Raw genomic sequence first — 25,077 nt, 5'->3', positions numbered from 1 at the left:
CAATGCATCGCCCAATTCGTGTCTTTAAGTCAACACAAAAGACAAAGAGGGTCAGGAGATGAAAATAATTCCATGGGTTAGTAAGCATCTCCATGGAGACCAGGAAATGCATAATCTCTATGGAGACCCTCAAAATCTCTCCTTCTGAAATTATAGTAGTGTATGATCTGTTGTAACGGTAATTGAGAGTGGAGGGAAAGTGACAAGAGGAAGAGGATGAGAGGATAATCCTCTTCTTTCCTTAGTGGAAATTATGGCTAGTGTGGCTCTAATTTTAAGCAATTGGTATTGTAAGATTCTGAAATTAGGATTCTGGGAGACCATGTCACCAAGGGTGGGATGAGGCACGTGAGGATCCAGTTGTTTATATGCCCAGCGCTGAAGTAGATGTCTGACATAAATTGGCATTCAAAAAATGTGTTAATATCTGAATAAATGTAATGAACAATTGGGCAGGATCTCTCATCATTAGCTCAGGCCCTGTCAATCATCTCTGCTCTGCTAAAACAAAGGGAGAGGGCTACTGTCAGGGCCATACTGGGTACTGTCTGCATATGACTGAGCGGAGCCAGTAACTCCTGTTTTCTCTTTTCTCTTTCAAGGAGAATGCTGCTCAATTGTATAAACATGGTCAAAGGAGGAAATGAAGTTTAGTTGTGGTGAGGAGATAAACAGGGTATAGGGAAACAGACCAGCTAATGAATGCAAGTCACTGTGTCCAGATAAATCCTATCCTATTGTAACCTATGTGTTCTTAGCCCTACTAGCCTCTGGATACAAAATGGGATTCTGAATACTTTTTATGCCCAGATTATTATGGTTCAGTGCCCCCCGTGGCTCCTTCGTTGGAAATTCGCCTACTGCAAAGTGGGCCCAAGGGTTCTTTGAGTTTCCTATGGTACTGTCTTAGATCAGTGCCCAGACATTTCTGTCCACTTGTCCTGTTTCTTCCTCATCCTGCTGCCATGTTATTGGCCTGACGGCTGACGCTATGGAGAGACCTCTTAGCATGATGGTCTCTATTGGATGACTACTGATTTAAAAAATCATCTTTAATTCCAGAGATAGACACTGTTAGGTCTTGGTATATATATAGATAATTCCAGGTTTTTCTCTATTTACACATAAAATTATATATATGTATGTGATATATATTTAAATATAACTTCATACATACGAAGTAGCTTGAGATCAGACTATACATACTGCTTTGTACCCTGCATTTCCTTAACAATATATAATGAAAATATTTTTCCATGTTACTAAATATTGAAGTACATCATTTTAAATGACTATGAATATATTATCATTTAAGTAACAATCTCTGTTAGAATTTTAATCTGCCCCCAGTTTTCCCATGACCATAAATATCACCGCATCACATCTTTTTATATCCATTCTTCTGTACTTCTCGGTTGTTTCCTTAGGATATGTTATTGTTAAGTAAAATTCCTGGGTTGAAGATGATGAACTTTTTTTTTTTTTTTTTTTTTTTTTGCGGTACGCGGGCCTCTCACTGTTGAGGCCTCTCCCGTTGCAGAGCACAGGCTCCGGACGCGCAGGCTCAGCGGCCATGGCTCACGGGCCCAGCCGCTCCGCGGCATGTGGGATCTTCCCGGACCGGGGCACGAACCCGCGTCCCCTGCATCGGCAGGCGGACTCTCAACCACTGTGCCACCAGGGAAGCCCGATGATGAACTTTTAATATTCATGCTCTTGCCTGTTTTGCCGTCCATCTCTTTATGTACCCATTTTTTTGGTACACAAAATTTACACAAGCTGGTGAGCTCTTAAGGAGCTCTGGTTCATGCTTTCTTTAACTTTGTATCTGCCATATTCTCTTCATAGTACTTGGGGGTGGCAGGGCTTCAGGACTCAGTGAAGACAGTGCACCAGTGACAACCATGAAGGTATCTGAAAGTATCCTGGAAGATGCTGCAGAAAAACATGCGTATTTCCAAAGGGAAAACAGGGATTGCGTTTTAGCACCTCGCTCCTTGTCTGATCCAGAGCACACGAGGGCACTGTGAATACAGTGACCCTTCGTAGAATAAACACTCCTTACTTCGGTGGAGGACTTTTTAGGTTCTTCCAATAGTCTGTGAACTCTCAGGGGCTCATTTTTGTATGTCCAACCTCGCCCAGCCGTGCTGCAACGAGGGCATTCATGGGCATGAATGAAATGCCAGGGTCCTAGCAACCCGGGAAGCAGCAGGTCACTTCAGTGGCTGCCACTGTTTGTCGTTGTAAATAAAATACTACTTTCTGAAGGCAGCACTGACTCATTCCTTCTTATTTCTTTCCTCTGCAGTTGGAGGAGAGGTGGCTAAAAGGTGGAGGCAGCCGAAAGAGCGGGAGAGGGCCAGGGGTAAGTGTAGACACGGTTTCCTTCCATTGTCTTCCCTTCCTCCTTGCCCCTCCCTCACCCATTTTCCCTTCTCGTGGGTGGACGCCCCCGCCTTGGTCCGGAGCCCAGAGATGGTGGGGTTCAACCCCCCTCACTTTTTAGCTAAGTTTACAGCTCCTAGCATTCCAAGCGGGCTGTTTTCCAGCAGCCAAAGCACCGGGAATTAACAGCTCTCGGCCTCTCCCCTCCGGCTTTCCTCCTTGGGTTGGCTGGAAACTTCACCCAGACACCGAAGAAGCTCCGCCCTGGTAGTTTTGAACCGGCCACTGGCTGAGGCTCCGCTGGGCACTCTCCCTCCCGAGGTCCCCCTGCCCGAGGCTCTGCCCTCTGGAAGGTCGCCTGGAGCCCGCTGCCCCGGGGCCGGGCGGAGAGGGGTGGGCTGGCGTGGAGGGCAGGAGAGAGATGGTAGAGTAAGAGCTGGTACTCACCGCGCCCTCACCGCCCAGACCCGCTGGGCGCCCGACCGGCCCGTACTTGGGGGGCGGGATGGGCACGTGGTCCACCCCCGGCTCGGACCGGTCCCCGCGCTCCACTCGCCGGGGGGTCGCCTCAACTGATGCCCCCTCCCCGCACCCGCCCGTCCACCTCCCCGCTCCGCTCCGCCCCGCCCCGGCGGCTGCGAGGCGGTGCAGCCCGCCGGAGACGCGCGGACCTCCACCCGCTCCAGCAGGCTGCGGCGCAGGCGGCTGCGGCCTAGGGCGCCGGGCGGCCGCGAGCCTCCTCCCCCTCCCGGAAGCGCGGGGCGGGGTCCCCGGCCGGGCCGCGGGGGCGGGCGCGGGGGCCGGGCCGGGGCGGGGCGCGCTCCGGGCTCGGCGCTCGCGGGCTCGGCCGGCTGTGCCCGTCCACTCCGGCTCCAGGCGGCCAACGCTTGGGCCCAGGCCGCCAGGTTCCAGCCGAGCAGCAGCAGCAGCAGCAGCAGCAGTAGCGGCGGCAGCTCGCGGGGAGACCCCGCGCTCCTCGCAACCCCTCCCCAGTGCGGTGCATGGAGACGAGGCCCGCCGCTCGCCCCTGAGCCCGCCGCCCGGCCCGGGACCCGCGGGGGCTGGGGTGGCCTCGGGCTCCGGCCGGCCCCGCCGCCCGAGGGCTGCGCGCGGCCCGCGGGCCTCGTCGCCCGCGCGGATCGCCGCGGCCCGGCCGTCCCGTCCCAGGAAGTGGCCGTCCTGACCGCCATGGCTCACTCCCCGGTGCAGTCGGGCCTGCCCGGCATGCAGGTAGGCAAGGACCGGGCCGCCGAGGGGAGGGAGGGATGCGCGGGCCGGGGCGGAAGCGGGGAACTTGGCGGTGTAAACACGGCCCCCCCCACCACGCTGCACCTTCCGGGGTCGCGCCGGCCTCCCGCGTCGTGCTCGCAGCGCCCGGGGTGCCCTGCCCAGCGGACGCGGGTGCGTGTGTGCAGGGGCCTGGGGGCCGCGGCCCGGAGGCGGCCCTCGCCGGCCGGGAGTCGCGGCGGTCGAGGGGGGGGATGTGGGGCTGCCGGCCGCTGCGCCCTCCTCGCTTCCCTCTCCCCCCGGGGCCTCCCGAGCCGCAGGCCCCGCGCCGGCCCATTCCCGGGGAGAAGTGATGTGGAGAAATGCCCTCGGAGGCCCGGCTCGTTCTCAGGGCCCCGGCGCGGGCGGGGGTCGGTGGAGGCCCGGGTTCCCCTCGGCGAGGGGGCGGTAAAGTTGAGGGGCGGGGGAGGGCCTCGGGCGCGCCACGGCTCGTCCCGGGCGCGGAGGGCGGAGGAGGCAGGGCGGGGTGGAGGAAGGTGCCACCGCCAGCTCCACTTCCAGCGCGTCTGTTCCGCGCGTTTCCTCCCGGTGCAGACGGAGGGGAAAGTGCGAGCCTTCAGCCCTTCTGGAAGAAGGAATCGATGGCACAGCGTGTGGATCCCGGGACTCGGGGCTTTGGCTTGGAGTCTTGATTGGATCCAGCTGAGTCCCTTCCCAGTAAATCCTCTCCGTTGCCACTTTGTGGCCTCTTGGCCTCCCAGTGACTTTTTTTTGGAGTGGGGTAAAGGGGGAGAAGTTGAATTTCAAATTTACACGGATGCTTTAAGGTTTTTCGCCATCGGGGACTGTTTTTAGCCCTTTGAAAGCTAACACCACCGTCCTTCTTGGCTAATTTGTAATGTTTGTAAGCGCGTAAATGGGGGCAAAATGTTTGGGATTAAAATGTGACGGTACAGTTAGAGAATGTCTTTAAAGTTTGGCTCTCCCGGGTTAGCCGAGCAAGGGAGCTTTAAGAAAACAAACACAAGTATCCCAGTGGACTGTCTATTTTCCAGCCTTCTACGGGCTCATTTTCTCCGCCCCCCCCCCCCCTTGAGGGCTGAGAAGTGCAGTATTCAGACCTGGACTCCATAGGAGCCGGGAATCTGCCCCCCTCCTTAAAGAGAGAGCATTTCTCTCTTTCTCTCCCTCTAAATCTGAAAAAGAAAACGATTTCATTGTTCAGGTTTGATATCTAGAAAAATAAGAACACAAAGTTACCAGAATTGTAGCCTCTTTAAAAAAAAATGTTGTAACAGTTAACATTAATAACTTGACGGTGCTTGAAGAAAGCTGTCCTTGAATCTCATGTAAAGAGCTGTTAAACTCAACACGCATTTAAAACCTCAGCTTCTGCTGACCGCTAGGTAAAAATCAGATGTGGTTTCTTGGTATTTCCTAAAAATTCCTGCTTTGGTTTGGTTTGGTTTGAATTTAGAGACAGGAAGGCAGGGTGAACTGGGTAAAAAATTATTTCTGACCAGTAGAGCAAGAAGGGCCTCTTGTAATGATTAAAAAATACATCTGCTGTGTACTTTCTTTAGACAGACTCTTATACTGTTAATCAGGTTGTAATCTAGCACACTTGCCTCACTTAGAGTTTACCATGGAGGTATTCAGCTTTTGTGGAAAGCGAATCAGTTTAAAAAGGTACTTAAAGCCTCGCTGGCTGGTGCCCTGAAGTCAGTATCAGATGGTCACCAGGTGGTGTCTAGTCTCAACACTCCTTTTGTCCTCCCCTTTTAATTTTTTTCTTCAAGAGTGTGGGCCAGAATTCTTAAATCTTGGGAAAAGAAGGTACGTTTCTTTTAATAATTTGGCCTCCCAAATGTATTTCCTAGGTAGTGATACAAGGGAACTGTTTTTATTTTGCTTTCTCAGTGTAAAGGCTGATAAATTTTTGTTGGGTTGAAACAACCGAATTTTCAGCTGTTACAGTTTTAGGGGCATGAAGGTGGCTTCTGACAGAGTCATCCCTGTATTTAAGTGCACCTACACACTGTATGATGATTGTTTTTAGTGTGCCATTTGGGGAAGAACATTCCTTCCCTCTCCCTTCCACTCCAAAAGAAAAACAACCAGCACATTTATTTCCTACGTTGAATCGGCAGCTGTTGCTGCCCAGGGAGGCCTTCCTCAGAGTTGTTGTTGAGGATTAAATTAAAGGCACACCTGCCTCCGACTGCTCTCCAGGCTAAAACAGGAGGAAAGAAGCACTAACCCTCCTGTGCTGTGTCCTGATACATCCCATAACCTCCCTTTTTTCCTCTCTCATCTCCTGATGAGGGTTCGTAAGGAGTTGGCTTAAAATTTTCAGAAAGACAGCAGAGGGAATTCAGGCAGCCTAGGCAAAGATGCTTAAAAAATAAACCTGAATGACAGCATAATTTCAGTGGAAACATCCTTTTCATTGTCTTGCAAATCATTTTTATGCCTCTTGATTCTTATTGGTACTGCTTGAGGCACAGGTGTAATGTATGCCATTTTCTAGATGTGGAAACCAGCAGAGACTGAACTGACCAAGGTGAGATAGTGCCTTATGGGGCAAAGTTGTGATTGGAAACCAGGTCTTCCCTGCCCTCAGGACCCATTCTCTTACTCACCATGCTGTATTATTGCTTTATTTTAACTCTAGGAAACAGTAATGCTTATTTCATTCCAACTTGGGTTTGCTGAAGAAATTAAAATACGGTATTTTATTTGTTCAATCAGCACCCGTTATTGAACACTGTTGTGCCGGGTGCTCGGTGAGGGTTGATGACTGTAAATCTGAGTGAGTTGAGTGATCCTTTTTTTTTTTTTTTTCCCCGGTATGCGGGCCTCTCACCGCTGTGGTTTCCCCTTTTGCGGAGCACAGGCTCCGGACGCGCAGGCTCAGCGGCCATGGCTCACAGGCCCAGCGGCTCCGCGGCATGTGGGATCTTCCCGGACCGGGGCACGAACCCGTGTCCCCTGCATCGGCAGGCGGACTCTCAACCACTGAGCCACCAGGGAAGCCCTGAGTGATCCTTTTTAATAACCTTTTCATGAAGGCTGCCAGGGGCCTTTCCTTTTTTTTTTTAAAAAACCTCCCACACCCCAGTTTCATATTAGCATGGGGGAAAAAATAGAAATTATGAACTGGATGTAGTAACTACGAATAGACATAAAGAAATTCGGTTGAGTTGTGGATTGAACTACTCCCTGTCCTTCACTGAACATTTGTTGCTTCTCTCGATTTAATTCAGCTCCAGCTGTGGGCAGCAGCGTCCATCAGCCTTCAGCTGCATAAGTGGTCATTTAAGAAGAATTCGATTTTGGCTTTTAAGTTTCTATAACGGAATTTTATCGGTCGCTTGAAACCTGTTCTGGACCGTGACCCATGTGAGAAATATATTTTACATCAAGACCTGAAAGTAAAAGTTTCAGAAGACAGTCCTAATATTCACTACTTGTGACGCACTGTTGTGTGATGCATTTTATTAAGAAGACAAAAAAAGAGCTGTTGCAAAACTAAATTGATTTCACAGCTGGCTGAATTATACTAATTTGATATGTAACATGTATGACAGGGCCTGAGTTAGTTTAGCATGTTTTGAGGATGTCATACATGTAAGATATTCTCATTTGAAAGTACAGACCGTTTACAGGAACAGCTGGAAAACGCAAAGTCCCTACTTATTAACATCATCTGTGTGTTTCTCTGGCTGCTTGGGGAGACCTTTGCTGAGAATGCCTCTCTGTGTGGGGAGAGAGAGAAATGTTTAATGGCCAGTTTGGGTGCGTTGGGAACTTTTCTCCAGTGCGCTTGCTTACCCTGGGGAAACCTGTGTGCTCTGGAAATCTGGGAAGTGAACACAAACAGAAGGACAGCTGCATTTAATCTTGCCTTAAGAGCTCTGGTGCTTTTTCCTCCGCGGGTGTGCTCGTTCAGGGTATTTGTGAGGTGGAGGCCCTGAAGGCACCTTGAGGGCCAGGCTGACCCGTCGAATGTGGTCCAGCGTTGGCCTGGACGAGGAGCCGCGTCCTCGCGGCGCATTTCTCCAGCAGCCGCGGCAGGCGTAGGTGAGACCCTCCTTCTGGCTGGTGCTCAGGAGGTCAGCAGCCTAGCGAGCGCCGACTGGGGTGCTCTCCCCAGAAGGTTCAGGTGAGCTGGGGAGCGGTGCGCAAAGAGCAGGGCGCGGGGTGCGAGGGCGGACTCGCGGCGCCCAGCCGGGGCCCTGGAGCTGGAGGGGCGGCAGCCGGGGGGGCGCCTGCGTTCCCCGCCGCCTAGGGCAGCGCACTGTCCGGACACTGCTTCCTCTGGGCACGTGGTGGGCCAAGGTGGGAGGATGCTGGGAGCGCTGGCGGCTTTCTGGGCGAGAGGCCCCCAGGATGGCGAGAGGAGGAGGCTGAATGGTGGGAGGATCTCGTGTCCGCACGCAGCGCAGGTGGACCTTTCAGCAAGGTTGCCTCAAACCTTGTAATGTGAACTCTTAGCCAACATTTTATAGTCTTTATTACTCTCCTTCACGCTCCTTGCTTTTGACGTTTTCCCATGCTCTATGCTATAAGGAAAATAAAGACACATTCTCTGTTATTGTTAGTAGCCTATATTTAAGGTGTTTTTTTTAGTACCCATTTCAAGACTTCATATTCCCTCTTCTCTATCACCAAAATTTAACAGTGTTAAGAATTTGTTTTGCTTAAAGTCAGTTTTGGAGGGGGAGGGTCGTCAGAAGATTAAAATAGAAAACACCTTGGAGGAGTCCAGGACATTTTGGTTCTGATCCCGTATCAGGGAGTGTTCTTGATAGTACTTCGCGTACAACCAGTGACCTTCAAGTAGAAATTGGTCAGCTTCGATTTTTCTAGGCTGCTAACGCAGCACCGTGTCCCGGCGGAGGGCAGTTTCGGGTAAGTGGCATCGTTGCTTTCTCGTTCCTTTTTGTCATTTTTGCGGTCCTCTTTGAGTTAACTCTTCTGGTGTGCGGAGCAGACTTTACTTCCTTGATGCGACTTGACACGGCTTTTGGGTTGAACAGGTTTTCTCGGACTTTGGTACGAGATGCAGTGTGAGGAGTTGCTGAAGAAATGAGCCTGTTGGTAGCTGTTGCTTCTTCCTAGTGCATTTTACAGTCACACTGAGGCCAGGGTCCAGGAGCCTGAGGATCTCTGGGCCGCTTTGCTCTCTTTTTGGGTGATTTCTCCCTGTGATTCAGAATTGCCTGCTCGGAAACTCCATACCTACAGGAAATGGACCACACCCAACCCAGTCCTGCTGTGGCTTTTTTTGGTGCTTGGACTCTGCATTGTTATCATTAATGGAATCTTGTGGCGGGTATGAGCGCAGGAAATAGAAGTCGACTCTTACCCCTCTATTGCCACTCAGAGTCAAGCACTGTCATCCGACTGATCGTTTCCCTGCCGTACTCCTGTTTTTGCAGTGCAGTACCTTTCAAACTCTCAGAGCTCAATGCTTTGAGAAGGAGAAAAACAGAGCTGTTACAGCACCTGGCTCCTGGGGTGGATGCCGCGTTTCCTAATCCTAAATGGCTCCCTGGTTTCCAAGATTTAGAGGAGGGAAAATAAGATGAGATGCACCTTTGCTTGCGACAAAGCGTAAAGCATCCCGGTTGTGGGTTACAAAGGCACTTGGTGTGCACCCCCCCTGGGGATGGCACTGTCCACTTACAGACCTTGCATTATATTTTCAGGAGGGTCTTGGTCAGTAGAAGGAGCCCTGTTGGTATCTGAATACGTTGTGGGAACTTTTCGAGTTTTACATTAATGCTTACCAAATACGTAGCCCGTGTTTATCTTCCCACTAAGTCTCTTCCTGTTTTTAAAAAGACTTTCTGGCCCTAAGATTTGAAAGGACCGTGTAGGTCCAAATCCTTTGTCTTCTATTAATTACTTAGGATTTTTGTTTAGTTTTTATTTGAAAAGTTACGCACGTGGTAAGGGTTGTTGGGAGAGAGCGGTTCCTTGCCCTTGGCTTCCATTTCCTCCCCTCACCCCCTCCCAAGGCAGCCCCTTCCATCCTCTGTGCTGGCAGTTGTTGTTGTTACTTCTTTGTTCACAGAGAGCATTTAAAAATCGCTGTTTCTTTTTTCCCTGGTTTCAGGCATTGTCAGTAGACTTTGGACCCTGAAGATGAGGATTTAGTTCTCGTGTCCTTGCCTCCTTCGCTCTCGTGTCCCTCCCCTCCCTCTGCCCAGTGCACTCACGTTGGTGACTTCAGTTAGATTCGTGTGTATATTAACGTGACTGGAAACACGAAGCCCAGCCAGCCATGAGTAAACCAGGATTACTTTTCACATCTTGTTAGGAAGTTTATTTATTTATTTTTTTGGAAATGTAATTGTCTTAGTCTGTTTGGGCCGCTGTTACAAAATACTGTAGACTGAGTGGCTTAAACAACAAACATTTCTCACAATTTTGGAGGCTGGGAAGCCCAAGATCAAGGCTCTGGCAGATTTTCAGTCTTTTGAGGGCCCGCTTCTGGCTGTGTTCTCACAGGGCAAAGGGGGAGGGGGTGCTCTGGGAGGTCTCCTTATAAGGGCAGCAATCCCAATCCTGAGGGCCCCACCCTCATGACCTGATGACCTCCATCACATTGAGGGTTGGGTCTCACCATATGATTTTGGGGAGGGGGCATAAACATTTACTCTGTAGCAGCACTTGTAACTTATTCAACCCCAAACCCACCGCCAGTTGTTGAAACCTCCTCTTGGGAATTTCAGGTGAAGCACACAGGTTGTCTGTCCATTTCGCTCCTCTGGAGGGAGACTCCTTCCTATGAGCCTCCTAACCTGTATCGCTGGCATCCCCTCTGCCGTCCCTTGTCCTCTTTGCCTGCATCCTCGGGATTCCTTGGGCTGCTCTCTCGGGATGGCTTGTTTTCTGTGTCTCCTGCCATCTTTCTTGGTCTCCATGACTGCGCTGGTGGAGCGTATCTTGTCGTGGCCTTCCTGTGAATAGGGTGCATGGGAGATAGGTTTTTTTGAGGTCTTGGGTATCTGCACGTTTCTTATTTTTGCCTTTCCCCTCGACTGATATTTTGACATGGTGTTTAGTCATGGGGTGGAAATTATTTCCTTCAGCATTGTGACAGCGGCTCCACTGTGTTTTAGCTTTTGCAGTGTTGCTGTTGAGGAATGCAACACCACACCGATACCGGAATCTCTGCGTGCAAGCTGTTTCATTTTTCCTGAATTTCATAAGATCTGAATTTTTTCTTTGTAATCTGAAGTTTCATCATGATGTGTCTTGATGTGGGTCTTCTTTTATTTTCTGTGACAGGTACTTCATAGGCCCTTCATCAGACAACTCAGGTCTTTTTGCTGAATTGTTTCTTTGGTTCCCTTCCCTCTCCCATTTCCTGTGTTCACCCTTTCTTAAACTCATTATTTGGATGCTGGACCTTCTGGACTGGTCCTCAAGTATTCTTACCCTTTGAAACCTATTTTCCATCTCTTTGTCTTTTCTCCTTGGCTTTCTGGGAGATTGTCTCAACTTTATCTTCCAGCTCTTCCAAAGAGTATTTCATTTCTGCTCTTGCTTTTTAAATTGTGAGGGCTCTTTTTGATTCTCTGAATGTTGTTGCTTTCTTGTTTCAGTCGAAATATCTGCTCTCATCTCCCTGAGTATGTTAATTGTAGTTATGTTGTTTTTTCCCTCGGAATAGATTCTCTTCCCCCACGGCTCCTTTGCCCCCCTGTTGGTTTTGGTTTCTGTTTTTTGTGGTAGAGGCCACCCTCGAATGTCCACTCATATTTCAGAGTAGGGGACAAGCTGGTTGGAAGTCTGAATCCTGACTGGGGCTTTTTTAACCCCAGTAATGTAGGCGCTCCTAGTGGGCATGAGAGGTGAGGAACAGCTTATTTCAGTTTCTTATCGCCCTTTTTTTTTTGCGGTACGCGGGCCTCTCACTGTTGTGGCTTCTCCCGTTGCGGAGCACAGGCTCAGTGGCCATGGCTCACGGGCCCAGCCGCTCCACGGCATGTGGGATCTTCCCGGACCGGGGCACGAACCCGTGTCCCCTGCATCGGCAGGCGGACTCTCAACCACTGCGCCACCAGGGAAGCCCTTTTACCACTTTTTATGCATTGTGCCTCCCTGCAGAAGCCTTCCCGTGAGCCTTCCGGCTGCTGCCTGTGGGCTGGTGGTTGTCCGCTCGTGGTCCCTCCTCCCGCCTGAGGCTCGCTCTGGATGCTCTGGATGAGGAAAGGCGCCGAGAGCGGGCACAGTGCCCCGTGTAGTTTCTCTCCCGCTCCTGAAACCTTCCATATTCCTTTGCAGAGAACATGCTTTCAGTTTCCTTTCCTGGGGAGGCACGGGGCAGTTTCCTGGCTGTGGGCAGCGGGCAGGCCGTCTGGGTGTCCCACCGCTTCTGCAGGACTTGCAGTCACTGCTCCCCTGGGGATTCGGCAGGGTGGGTGCAGTTGATTCTCTGCTTTCCCTGCCTCGAGCTTAGCATTTGCCGTCTTCCCCATCTTTCTTTCCACCACCCGCTTTCCAGCTTCTGGAATTTTCTTGCCGTGGGTGTTCTCTCCCCTCCTGGTACATGGAGGTTTAAAGCCTTTTTTAAGAAAACCCCCTTTATACTGTGATTTCAGTGGTGTTTCAGGATTGACCAAAGTAGATCTTATGCTCAGCGTGTGCTCTCTACCTGGAAATCACTCTCTTCAATTTATAGATGAATGAACAGAATTTGAATTCCAAAGTCAGGACTGCCCTGCCCATGGGGCAGGGAGGGACTCCTGAGCCGCTGTCCTCTTCATCATGTGATGCCTTCTGGTTTCTCTCTGTGAGAAAAAGGCAGTGTACACACACCCTCTTTTTTCCATGTGTCTGTCTGTGACCTCCACCTCCCCGACTTGAATGCTTTCTTCCCCTCTGTCTCTCATTTTTTAGTCTCGGGATTCTGTGGGCACAGAACTGTTTTCAGGGCGCCCCATGGTATCTTGTTGGAGGAACATTTGCTTAAGTAGACTGATGTTTTGGGGGTGCAGCCTTGGTCTTGGGATTGAGTGTAGGCTTCCTGGGAAGCTGGCAACGCCACCGCCAGGGTGGGTCAGGTGCCCCTGGGGGACCCAGTCTGCATGTGTCTGGGGACTGGGTGCCTTGGACTCGGGAATCCCGGGCGTGGCTCAGTGCTGTTCCTCAAATGCTCGCGTTAGTGGATACGTGGCTCCAAGAGTGTGCTTCCTACTTAGAACAGAGTACCTTTGGAGGTAGAAAGGTACAGTGATAAACGAGTGGAAATGAAAAGTAATCCAGAACCTGGGGACTGGGTGTTGGTCAGCAGCTATTTTAGGCACAGTGTCCCAGCATCACTTTAAGATCAAGTTCAGTGCGGTTGACTCAAAGTTGTTAAATTGCTACCTGAACTCCTGGTGAACTGAGAACCTGCTGTAGAAAGGTCTTGTTTGAGCATTTCTTTCCTGTGTTTGATGCCCTTTCATTGTACCAAACATTTCTTGAGAGGTAATTTAAAAAGAAAAAGATATGTAAGTACAAAGAATTGCTCAGTTCCTCAGCAGTTCCTACCAGGAGGCGGGTGGCTTTTTCTTTCTGCTGCACTGTGTTACCGGAATAGATAAGTGGGAAAAGTAAGTGGTCCTTTGGCGCTCCCATGTTGATGCTCTTAGTGGGAGCCTTGTAGGAAGGGAACTAAATTTTATTGCGCTCCTTCCAATACAAGGAGGGAGGGAGGAGCAGCTTATGCCCTTGGCTAATCCTCGGGGCCTCTGCTGAGGGAAGGGCTGTTAGACCAGTCTTACAGATGAGAAAACTGAGGCTTAATGCAACTCGACTAAGGCTCCCGCCCTGAGAGCAGAGCCCCGACTCCCTGACTTTTGGTGCTGGTGTTTGTGTTTTCTTCCTCCCTCCACCAGAGTGCCCCCGCCCCCGACGTGGCTGCTGTTTCCTTCACGACCAAATTGTGCATCCAGCTTCCCTGAGACCAGCCCAGTTCAGGGCTGGTCACTCGTGGTATTTTGGTCACTTTTATTTACGTGATTTTGTTTTTTCACGTTTGAAGAAGACTTTGTTCATGTCCCAGTGTTATTCTTTTTTTTTTCTTTTTCCCCTTGCGGTATGTGGGCCTCTCACTGTTGTGGCCTCTCCCGTTGCGGAGCACAGGCTCCGGATGCGCAGGCCCAGCGGCCATGGCTCACGGGCCCAGCCGCTCCGCGGCATATGGGATCCTCCCAGACCGGGGCACGAACCCGTATCCCCTGCATCGGCAGGCGGACTCTCAACCACTTGCGCCACCAGGGAGGCCCCCCAGTGTTATTCTTAATTGACTTCCTGGAATTTAGGATTGTGGGAGTGGGGGGAGGTGACTGGTCCCTGTTCTGTTTCTCGTCGTTGTCTCTGCTGAGCCCTCATGCTGCCCTTGGGGAGGGATGACAGCCTTTGATTTCTGTTTGTTACATCTCAGGTGTTGCCCAGGTTGTTTTGAACTGTGCAGAAATATTAACTGAAAAAAGTACACTATAATCTAACAGTGCTTTTGAGATTTCAGCGTTTATGCTCCTCAGTCACCTGGAGGGCTTGGTGGAGTTTGCATTTCTAACAAGTTGCCAGGTGTGTGGCTGCCTCAGGGACCACACTTTGAGCAGCGCTGCACTGCAAAATTAAAAATCCTTAAATCCCTGTTGCTCCCCCTGGGAGCACCGTACAGCGGTGCCCATTTGAAGAGCAGCTCAGTGGAAAGTCACGGAAAGTCAGTGCTTGCGACTTAGGGCGTGTATTTCAGAGACTGGTTTCGGAACCACAGGTCTAACTTTGAAAATTGAATAGGCTTTTTTTTTTTTTTTTTTTTTTTTTTTTTTTTTTTGCGGTACGCGGGTCTCTCACTGCCGTGGTCTCTCCCATTGTGGAGCACAGGCTCTGGACGCGCAGGCCCAGCGGCCATGGCTCACGGGCTCATGCCGCCCCGCGACATGTGGGATCTTCCCGGACCGGGGCACGAACCTGTGTCCCCTGCATCGGCAGGCGGACTCTCAACCACTGCGCCACCAGGGAAGCCCTGAATAGGCTTTTTAATTGAAAGAATTGTTAGAATTTTTACTATGGTAGCAGGTATTGCACACCTGTTAGGGGGCAGAGGAAGATGTGTGCTCCATGTCCTTTTGACTTTGGAACCTTATTTTTTAAGAAATGCATCTCTCAGAACTAGCCTTCATGGCTCTTTTGGAAAACCCTGAACCAGAACAGAAGCCCTGAGCCTGAAGCTCCTCCACAGCATTCCCGGGATCATCTCTCAGCTGTTTTCATCATGTCACTCCCTGCTTAAAAACCTTGGGTGGCTTCCTGACCAAACATAAACTCCAGCTCAGAACTCAGGGCCTCGTGTTCCTACCTGGCTTCCTTGTGCGCTGCGTTCCCACCCCCTCGCCCCGCGGGAGAGCCTGCCTGCCCCGCAGGGTTGCCCCAGAGCCCTCTGCCCGGTAACCCCTGGTGGGCCGTTAGTATTTGTGTTCTGTTGCCTTTTTTTCTTAACTGGATTGTAAGGGCAGACCTTCAGGGAAGGTCCCCACCATCAGTCCGTCCAGCTCCCCCATGATGTAGGCCCGTGAGGAACACCTGCTGGTGGAGGGAGGGGACAACTAGGAAACGAGTGGCCTCCTTGGGGCAAAATTGAGCTGCTTTTCTCGTAGTTGTTCCGCTTAGCACTTAACTGAAGATGTACATGTGTCTCTGAACTGAGAATACTGTTGTGGACCAATAGTCTTCTTAATGTTTGGGTTGTCAGAGATTTTGTGCTTTTATGTAGAAATATGTATAAATAGTTGATTTGACTTTTTTTTGCGGTACATGGGCCTCTCACTGTTGTGGCCTCTCCTGTTGCGGAGCACAGGCTCCGGACGCGCAGGCTCAGCGGCCATGGCTTGCAGGCCCAGCGGCTCCGCGGCATGTGGGATCTTCCCGGACTGGGGCACGAACCCGTGTCCCCTGCATCGGCAGGCGGACTCTCAACCACTGCGCCACCAGGGAAGCCCAGTTGATTTGATTTTTAATTCAAAAAAATGATCTGTATTTCTGTATTAGCAGTCTTTTATTAGAGTGTACTGTGATTAGCTAGACTTTGATCTTACTGGACTTGCTTATTTGAGGATGGTTCTGGGGGGAGTAGGAGACTTTTTTTTTTTGCAGTTCGCTGTGGATGGCTTTTTCCAGTATAAGGGTAAATGGCGTATTAAGCAGACTTAGGGGATGGACTGTGTCTGGAAAGGTAGTTATGAGGTTTGGGCTCTTCTCTTTCCTTTGTTAATAAAGAATTTGAAGTGTTTGTAAAAACCCCTGTTTGTGTCATTCAGAATGCCTTCCTCCCAATTGTCTTTTTCAAGAAAAAATGAAGTGCTTACATGAAGTGAAACTGCTTGCGTTTCCTGGCCTGGTGACACAGGCTGCCTGTGTTTATCTGTGCAGCGGGCAGGATGTGATGGGATCTGTACACCTGACAGTGGTGGAGGTCTCAGGCCACCCTCCGCAACAGGCCTGGGGCTGTTACCACCAGCAGCGCGAAGCTGTGGCCCTGGCTATTGCGGGATGGAGCTCCATTTCCCATACCGTGAAGCAGTCATAGTTGAAAGTGATCACATGGTTTAAAATAGTTTTTAATGGAAAAGCAGTTTTCCCAGGGATCTACATATCCTCTTTCTCTTGGATGAACTACTGCTTATGTGAAGCAAAATGCTTCTTGAGACAAGACTTTCTCAGCCTTTCTCCCAAAATAAATAAATAAATATCATATATGCTTGTGCATCTAAAATGTGTTTTTATTTTTTTATTTCTCTTATATTTCCAAAAGGAACGAAACCCTCAAGGTCCTGAAAATTAATTGTTATGAAGGTGGTAAAATACCCTTAAGCCTTTTATTTATCTATTTATTTTTTTAAAGTTACAAATCATTCTTTTCTTTTTTAGATTTATTTATTTTTATTTATTTATCTGTGGCTGCGTTGGGTCTTCATTGCTGCTCGTGGGCTTCCTCTAGTTGCGGTGAGCGAGGGCTACTCTTCTTTGCGGTGCATGGGCTTCTCATCGCGGTGGCTTCTCTTGTTGTGGAGCACAGGCTCTAGGTGCGCGGGCTTCAGTAGTTGTGGCTCGCGGGCTCAGTACTTGTGGCTCGCGGGCTCTAGAGCACAGGCTCAGTAGTTGTGGCGCACAGGCTTAGTTGCTCCGCGGCATGTGGGATCCTCCTAGACCAGGGCTCGAACCCGTGTCCCCTGCATTGGCAGGCGGATTCTTAACCACTGTGCCACCAGGGAAGTCCTTAAGCCTTTTTAAAATGGTAAAATTCTCAATGTTTTTATACCTAGCCTGTTGCATAGATTATTTCTTAATATGTTAGGTACAGCCACTAAATAAGGCGGTGTTTAAATTCTAAAAAAATGATCCCTCTCTTGATTCGTCCTTGTGCATCAGAGCAGCGGTGATCCCTCTCGTTTCTCTCGGGGGCTGTGTGCTGCGAAGGCCCTTTGAGGGAGGGCTTCTGGGTGCTTGTCTGCTGCAGGGTTGGAGCTCCCTCCCCAGACTGGCCATGTTGTCTGCACATAGTCTTGTAAAAGACAGTGTGAAGTGGGGGTCTGAAGATGGGTGCAGAAATGGAAAAACACCCCTCAGTCCATCCCCCACTAAACTGTTTTTAAAGCACAAGCGTCTGTAATCCCACTACTTGAATAGAGCTGTTTTCCAGGCATTGTTTCCTACATTGTTTTCCACTCAGAATTGGATGGTAAATATCGTCCCCCATTTTCACGAAATTTCCTTGTGATGATTTTAATGGCATTTCTGACTCACCTCTTTGAGGTAAGGCATGCCCCATCCTTAGGACACGGAGTTCTAGCCAGAGTACATTCCCGTTTGGTTCTGCTGGTTGGATAGAATTACCTTGCTGCCTTCATTTTGCCTTTGGAGAAGGAAAACTTAGCCATCCTCCTCCTCCCACAACAGTGTCACTGGAAAGCACTGTGGTGGTTATTTCATGAGTATTTGTAGGTGATTGCTTCACTTACGTCAGTAAGCCAGACACTCACCAAGGGGTATTACGTATTCATGCTGGGCCCCTTGCCCCTGTGACAGCTGTGTCCTAAAGAGAGGACCCTACGTGTGGATGGGGGCCCACAGAGACTCTGCGTGTGTACACACGTGTTCATGTGAGCATTAATTCAGAACCACAGGGCCACTCCTTTCCGGGCTCCTGTCTGCGGTGGATGGAACAAGCGGGACGGTGGGCATCCTGCCTGACTGGATTGTGTTCTTCAGATGAATATTTTGTATATGTGATCAACATTCCAGTTTTAAAATAGTTTATATCCTGCATGTCTCTTTTTAGCCTTTGATTTAATGAAAAGTTGTAGAAGATGTTGAAATTCACGGGACAATAAAAGGTGCAAATACGGTGACTTAAAATTACCGCTGTGAATGAACATTCTGGCTCCCGGCACCAAGAGGATGGGTGTGCTTTTTACCCGTTTGATAGAGGATGCGTCCTGAGTGACGGGGCTGTAGTCGCTGAAATCACACATTATCGCGTGTACGTGTTTTCTTCCCGCCCAAGGCACACGTGTGAGCCAGGGTCTGCGGGTGGTGGTGGTGCCAGTGTTGACCACGGGCGCCTGGCTTCGGGGACTGGGGCTCCGAATAGCCCCGCATCACTTCAGGTTTTCCTGCCACGTGGATTCAGATCAGTTTAGACCTCCCCTCCGAGGGAGTCATGAAAAACTCTTGGTTTTCAGAGACTTGGGGGATTTAGGTTTAGGGCCGTGGACCTGTGCTCCTGACATTCTACCATATATATTTGATGAATGGAAAAACTTACGGAGAAATACAAGGCAGTAGTGTGAAAGTAGAGCATTACTGAATTTTTCTAGAACCGTTTTGCTTTTTTTCTTTATTCAAATTAAAGCAATTTTTTCTTTATTGTGTGACTGATTGCCTTTAGTTATTTAAGTCTTACAGGAGTGATCATGGAAAGGGAAACTTGTCGCATACAAGTACAATGAAAGAAAAAGAGGACGTCTTGTCAGACTTCGTAAAGATCTTTGCTAATGTAAGCCGAAATACTAGGTAGTGATGTAGTCAGTGTGGCCATTTATTTTCTAAAACAAAAAATGAATAAGGGATTTATTAATGTTTTCATTTGTAATCTGTTTCCATGATCACCTCTGTTACAGTTTGATGCAAAAAGAAGCAGATTTTTTCATGTCTCAGAGATAAAGTTTAAACTATGGGCAGTTCCCAAGTACATTTCAGATTTCACTTGTAAGTGTGTTGGTTAGAAGTCCCACACATTTTCTTACAGAAATGAATTTATAAATGGTGATTAAGTTCTGAGGCTAACTTAGAAAAGCCTAACTGAACTATGACTTCCTGGTTCTGAAGGCAGGAAGCTAGTTAATCTAAGAGAGTTGGAGAAGAAGGAAGATTCACTTTTCTTGGTGCAGAACTGGTCCCGTGCAACATTGCTGAGTTCAGGCTGGTCTCTGGTACTGTGCTGCGCCTCCCTGTTACCACCAGTACCTTTACTCTTCATCCTTTAATGCCTTCCTGATACTGCAGCTCTGGTGTGAGTCCCTCTTTGCTACATTTCATTGAGAAGTTCTCAATGAAAATTCCTATTCTTCATTTTAAAATTGATTTTAGGTAGATGTTGGAAAAGCATTTATACTAGTTCATATAAGTAGCAGTTTTAGAGGAAGGAAGAATGTGTGTTGATCTAAATAGATATCTAATAGGTAGAATATTAGGCAGTGAAACATTGATGGCATGATACAGGAATGAGGTTTAGGGCTGCAGAGGGATTTGCCATGTGTCGGACACTGTGCCGGCACTGGGATTAGGAAGATAAATGATAACCCTGTGTTCAGGAGGCGTACAGTCTAAGAGCAGAGGCACGTGTGTAAACATACTTTTCTCTGGGATAAATGCAGTTGTAGAAGGAAGTATAAGGCGCAGAAGAAACACAGAGGAAGGAGTAATTATATCGAGAGGTGGCAGTTTGAACCTCAATAAAGGAAATGATGCCTGAGCTCTTTTTTTATTTAAAAAGGCAGAAGGAATCCAGACAATAGGATGTTCAAAAGCATGAGAGTTGTGTTTTGTTTTGTTTTGTTTTGTTTTTTAATAGCACAGAGTGTTTGGAAAAGTGCAAGGGATTCAGTTTTGCTGGACTTTAAGGCAAAAAGAGAACAAGAGAGATGCAGTTGAAGAGGTAGTTGGGGACCAGCTCTTAAAGGGCAATGCTGACTGGTTTGGGCTTCAGCCTGTTAGGTGATGCAAAATTCCCAGGAATGTTTCAAGTGGCAGAATGAGACCAATTTTGTTTTGAAAGTTTGGCACTTGGGCTGGAGAGGGCAGAGGCTGGTCCCTCAGGTGGGAGACCACTGATGCGGGACTGGCCGGAGGCCTTGGTGGCTGGATGGGATTCAGGAGGGAGCCCTGGGCAGAATGGGCCGGCCTGGCCATGAGGGTGATGGAGGGAAGGAGGAATCCTAAGATGGCCTCTAGGGATCTGGCCTGGGTGTGTGGGTGAATGAATCATGGGGCCACCGATTGGCATAGATGATGAAGAACCTACACAGATAAGGAGTTCTATTCAGATGCCTGGAATGTAGGTGGAGGAAAGGAATAGGTGGTTACATGCCTGGGTCTGGAGCTTGGGGGAAGAGTCCAGGCTAGGGACCAAGGCTGGTGATTTATGAATTAGGTCATCAGGGAATGGTTAGCAATATGAGAATGGGCGTGAGCACCCTGGGGAGGGTGACTGGAAAGGGAGGAGCCCGAGTTCCAGATCTCACAGGCACCTGGGTGCTCCACCTGCTTCAACTGTTATATTCACTGTGAGGCCTCCTACTCTGAACTCTTTTGTCACAGTGTCAGTGATTTCCACCCCTGGCCCCAGGGTGGGTGGATGGGCAGGGAGGGGCGCTGTGTGGCTCGTCTGTTATCAGTGGGAGCAGTTCATGAGCTGATTGCCCGTAAGTCGAGAGCAGCTTGTAGTTTCTTGGGTGATGGGAGTTTTATTAGATAAGTCCTATGCCAGAGCTCCAAGTACCTAGTATATACTTAATTTTGACCCTGACACTCTTTCATGTGTAGTTTGATGAATGTCATGCCTGAAGTAAGTAACTTTTGAATGAACTGGGTAGCACAATTTAACAAGGATGTTGTTCACACGTCTTAGTGTTTGGTTACACGGGCAAAAATTGCTGTAGAAGCCTCTGGTTAACTCTAAAGCAGGCAGGCTTTTGTTGTACCCCACATGGGTGGTGCTAGGGTTGCTGTGGTGCTTCTCACCGGCCTGGTGCGCCCTGGAGAGCAGTCAGGAAAAACGAAAGCCGTGTTGGGGATGGGTTGTTTGGGGATTATGTTATTAGAATAATTTTCTTTAATATTTGTTCAGTTGAAGCATCCTAAAATGCTAGTTTTGAACGAGAAGGGGATTTTAGAGTTTGATCTATCTTGTTGCTTTAGTTTAATCTCTTAAGAGGCACGATGTTTTAGAATACTTGGGGGTCTGGAGATGTCAATTTATAAAACTTGGCAGGTTAAATCAGAACTCCTGATTTATTACAGTTTTAGCCAGAGGTAATTTTAATAATTAAGGTGAAATGGCCCATTTAAAAATTCTGTAAAGAGTAGTGGGCACTAAGTGTTTTGGGGAAGTATGGACTCTTTGGGGGAGTGGGGAACTGGAACAGTGAAGATACTCATTTTTAAAAATAGACTTTATTTTATTTGTTTATTTATTTATTTATTTGCGGTACGCGGGCCTCTCACTGCTGTGGCCTCTCCCGTTGCGGAGCACAGGCTCCAGACGCGCAGGCCCAGTGGCCATGGCTCACGGGCCCAGCCACTCCGCGGCATGTGGGATCCTCCCGGACCGGGGCACGAACCTGTGTCCCCTGCATCGGCAGGCGGACCCCCAACCACTGCACCACCAGGGAAGCCCCCTAGCCTTTATTTTTTAGAGCAGTTTAGGGTCACAAAAAAAATTGAGTGGAAGATGCAGAGATTTTCCCAGGTACTCTCTGCTGCCCGTCACTGTCTTGCACCAGATTATATTTTTTATTAGGGATGACCCTCCATTGACACATCATTATCACCCGAAGTCCATAGTTTATGTTCGGGTTCACTGCTGTTGTGCATTCTGTGGGTTTTCATAAATGTATAAGGACATGTGGCCACCCTTCTAGTATCATACGGAATAGTTTCACTGCCCTAAAAATCAAGGAGGGTGTTTTTAAAGCATGTCATTTAGATTCTACTGAAATATTGTTCTGTGAATATGTGCCACTTTTTCCTCGTTAGCTTCTGCAATCCTGAGCTCGGTTTGGTCCTCAGGGTCTCAGTCCCTTGCTATATAATTCCAGTTCCTGTGGGAGGCTGTTGGGGATTTTAAGAAGGGAAAATACCACATGGTGCCGCCCCCCCCCCCCCCCCGCATAAAGATTCCTTCTAAAAATTGAGCTGTTACAAATTTTAATTTATTTAAAATATTATAGAAGTAATATATAACTAATGGTAAAAAAAAAAAAAGTGCAGAACTGTATGATTTTATTCCCCTGGGGTAACTAATGTTGAAGGCAAGGAGTCTATGGTTGCCTTAATTGCAAAGGATTGTTCACTGTCTTGCATTTAGAACTGAAGGGAAGGCTGGGAATTCCATTTGGTGTTTTTTTCTTCCCTTTCACAGCAGTTCCATCAGAAATGTCACTAACCTCTAACCAAGACCCTTTAAGCAGTCCAGCTTCTACCAGCACTTAAGTGCTTTTAATACTCCTGATGAGCCATGATGCTCATTCTTCAACCAACAGAGACTTAGTGGATGTCTGCTGTGCTTAATGCACCATGCTCGGGGCTGGGCAAGGGGGCAAGCTGCGCCTGCTGTCCTTAATGTGCTTATAGCCTGGCATTGGCAGACTCTGGCGAGCGCTGGTGGTACAGGGTGCTATTAACCAAAAAGTGGGTGAAAGAAAGGAAGTCGTCCTGGAGGAGGTGGCATGTGGGTGTGTGTTTGAGCAGTTCTTTAAGGGGCTCTAGTGGGTAAAGGGCACTCCAGGCAGAAGAGATCTGTTCCTAGAATTGGCTGAAGTTTGGGGTGACTGGTGAACGTGAGTAAGGTTACGGTTTTTCCTTCCCCTCCTCCTTCCTGAGATAATGGAGAAGAGAAAGTATGGGAGAGCTTGTTGTTTGGAGTATGATAAAAGTGCTGAAAAAAGAAGAGGAAGCATGATGGGGGTTTCAATCAGGTGGTGTCTCCTCAATGGACTGGATAATCCAGATCAACCCGGAAGTGGCCTTGGTGGCTTCTTAGCTTCTTTCTGATTTGCCTGGGGAACAGATAATAAGGAGAGATTGGAAAGCTGGGTAGGCTTGATATTTACAGGCTGGTCACAGTATTCTGTATGTCTCTTTTTAAAACGTTGAGCTTAATCTTCACTCCTGATTCCGAAGAGAGATTTGTTTGTTTATTTTCTTTTTTTTAAATTGGGTTGAATACACTTGAAGCACAGTAGACAGTATATATGGTTTCGTTTTCTTTTGCATTCTTAGAATTGGGCCTCTGGAACGAAACAGGATAGTTTTTACAAAAACGACTTGCAAATTAGTGATTTTACCTTTGAGCCAAGAGCTCTGGGGCTTCTCTCATCCAGGAAAAGGGTGGCTGCGGCCTTGAACCTTCATGGGAGGCCAGGGTATTAGGAAGTACAGTTGGACTTGGGTGATGGTTACTGGTGGTTTGTCTTTTCGGACGACAAAACTATAGGAGGGGAGCTGCTCCTGTTTTTTAAGGGGGAAAAACAAAAGAGGCAGAAGAAACGAGCTTTTACCTTCTCTGAAGCGTTATCTTAGTTGTTAACAACTGACAGTGGTGTTTCATGAGTTAGGATGAAAGCCCCTTTGCGGAAGATGGAATCTGGCTATCATGGGGGACCCTGCAGCATTACAGCTCTAGCCACTGTAAATAAATGTGTGAATGTGTTAAATGAGTAAGTGAGATTCCTGTAGAAAAGTTAGGTCATTAAATGAAAGAGTTGTAAGATGTGACAACCTGCTCTGAGGTCACACCGAGCAGAGGCAGGCAGGGAAGAGGTGGGTGGCCTTAGGCTAATGGAGGAAGTTGCTGAGCTTTAGTTGACAGTTCGCTGACGGTATTTCAGAAGGTTGCGCAAAAAATTCTTTTCACTGAGACCTTTGTGTTTCGCAGGGTGTGTTATCTAGAGTCTCAGGTTGGAGTTACCAGTGAGGTTGTATTAGCAACAGCCCGATTGCAGAGGCCTCTGCATCAGGACCACTGTGGTCCTAGCCCGGGGTCATGATTTGGATCAGGATGCACCTTGAAGGTCATATAGTAGATTAAGTGGTTCATTCGTTTTTCCTAGAGAAAGATGTGGTGTGAGGGAGAACAGTGATGTGTGTATGTGGTCAGGCGTGTGATCTGAGGATGAAGCCTTGAGATGGGTCAGCTCCTTGACACTTGCGTGATTTATCTGTCCATATCCAGCCGTTAGTTGAAATTTACCGTGTGCCAGTTGTCTGCATTTCAACTACTACTGCATGTAATTTGGCAGTTGTGACTCAGAAGAAGAATGCAGCTAAGGCTTCTGATCAGACTGTAATGGGAACATGGGATCATTTGTTATGTACCAGTTTTAAAGAGTTAATTTTCATATTTTATTCTCAGGAAAACTATAGTATGTGTGCGTTTTTTTGGTCCTTTTACAGATGAGTAAACCAAGTCCTAGAGAAACAAATAACTAGTAGGAGGAGGTGGATTTGAACCCACACGCATCTGGCTGCAGGTGCCACGTTCTTTTCTTCACACTATGCCAGGTTCTCCAGTGGCTTTACATACTGGAGTCAAGAATTAGGGTTTCAGCTGAGTTCTCAAGGGGGAAGGGAGGGACTGGTGACCCAACCCCATAAGTGACATCACTTCCCTGAGGGTTTAGCAGCAGATAGTTCAGTATGGATAGGAGCTACAGCTGGGGGTTGATACACTGGAGTTTTTTTTTTTTTTTTTGCGGTACGCGGGCCTCTCACTGTTGTGGCCTCTCCCGTTGCGGAGCACAGGCTCCGGACGCGCAGGCTCAGCGGCCATGGCTCACGGGCCCAGCCGCTCCGCGGCATGTTGGATCCTCCCGGACTGGGGCATGAACCCGTGTCCCCTGCATCGGCAGGCGGACTCTCAACCACTGCGCCACCAGGGAAGCCCGACACTGGAGTATTTGATCACATGGCTGATTGAGGCTGTGATGCTGACGTCTAGAAAAGGTTACTACTTGTATATGTTGTGCTTTGTTTCAATTTGTTCAGTTGGTCAGAAAGAGTTGGTAATAAGGCCAAGGTTATTGGGTTGATCGCTGAACAAAACTGGGGGCCTTGCCGAGAAAACAGGGATTGGCGGTTAAAGGTGACGCCTCCTGACCTTCCCCTGCACCA

The 25,077-nt window shown here is 48.7% G+C and overlaps 1 protein-coding gene across 1 annotated transcript in view; it reads left to right on the top strand.

Annotated features, from left to right (window-relative positions):
* Positions 1 to 3,481: 3,481 nt before the first annotated feature.
* Positions 3,482 to 25,077, top strand: part of STK24 (serine/threonine kinase 24) — a 104,306-nt gene continuing 82,710 nt past the window's right edge. Inside the window, exon 1 of the mRNA XM_060079578.1 lies at positions 3,482 to 3,618. Coding sequence (XP_059935561.1) covers positions 3,577 to 3,618 — 42 coding nt within the window. The 5' untranslated portion in view covers positions 3,482 to 3,576. The remainder of the gene's footprint in view (positions 3,619 to 25,077) is intronic.

The sequence above is a fragment of the Mesoplodon densirostris genome, chromosome 17, assembly GCF_025265405.1.
Source record: "Mesoplodon densirostris isolate mMesDen1 chromosome 17, mMesDen1 primary haplotype, whole genome shotgun sequence".
Classification (NCBI taxonomy): Eukaryota; Metazoa; Chordata; class Mammalia; order Artiodactyla; family Ziphiidae; genus Mesoplodon; species Mesoplodon densirostris.
The sequence above is the reverse complement of the archived record's forward strand: the minus strand, read 5'-3'. Positions and strand labels throughout refer to the sequence as shown.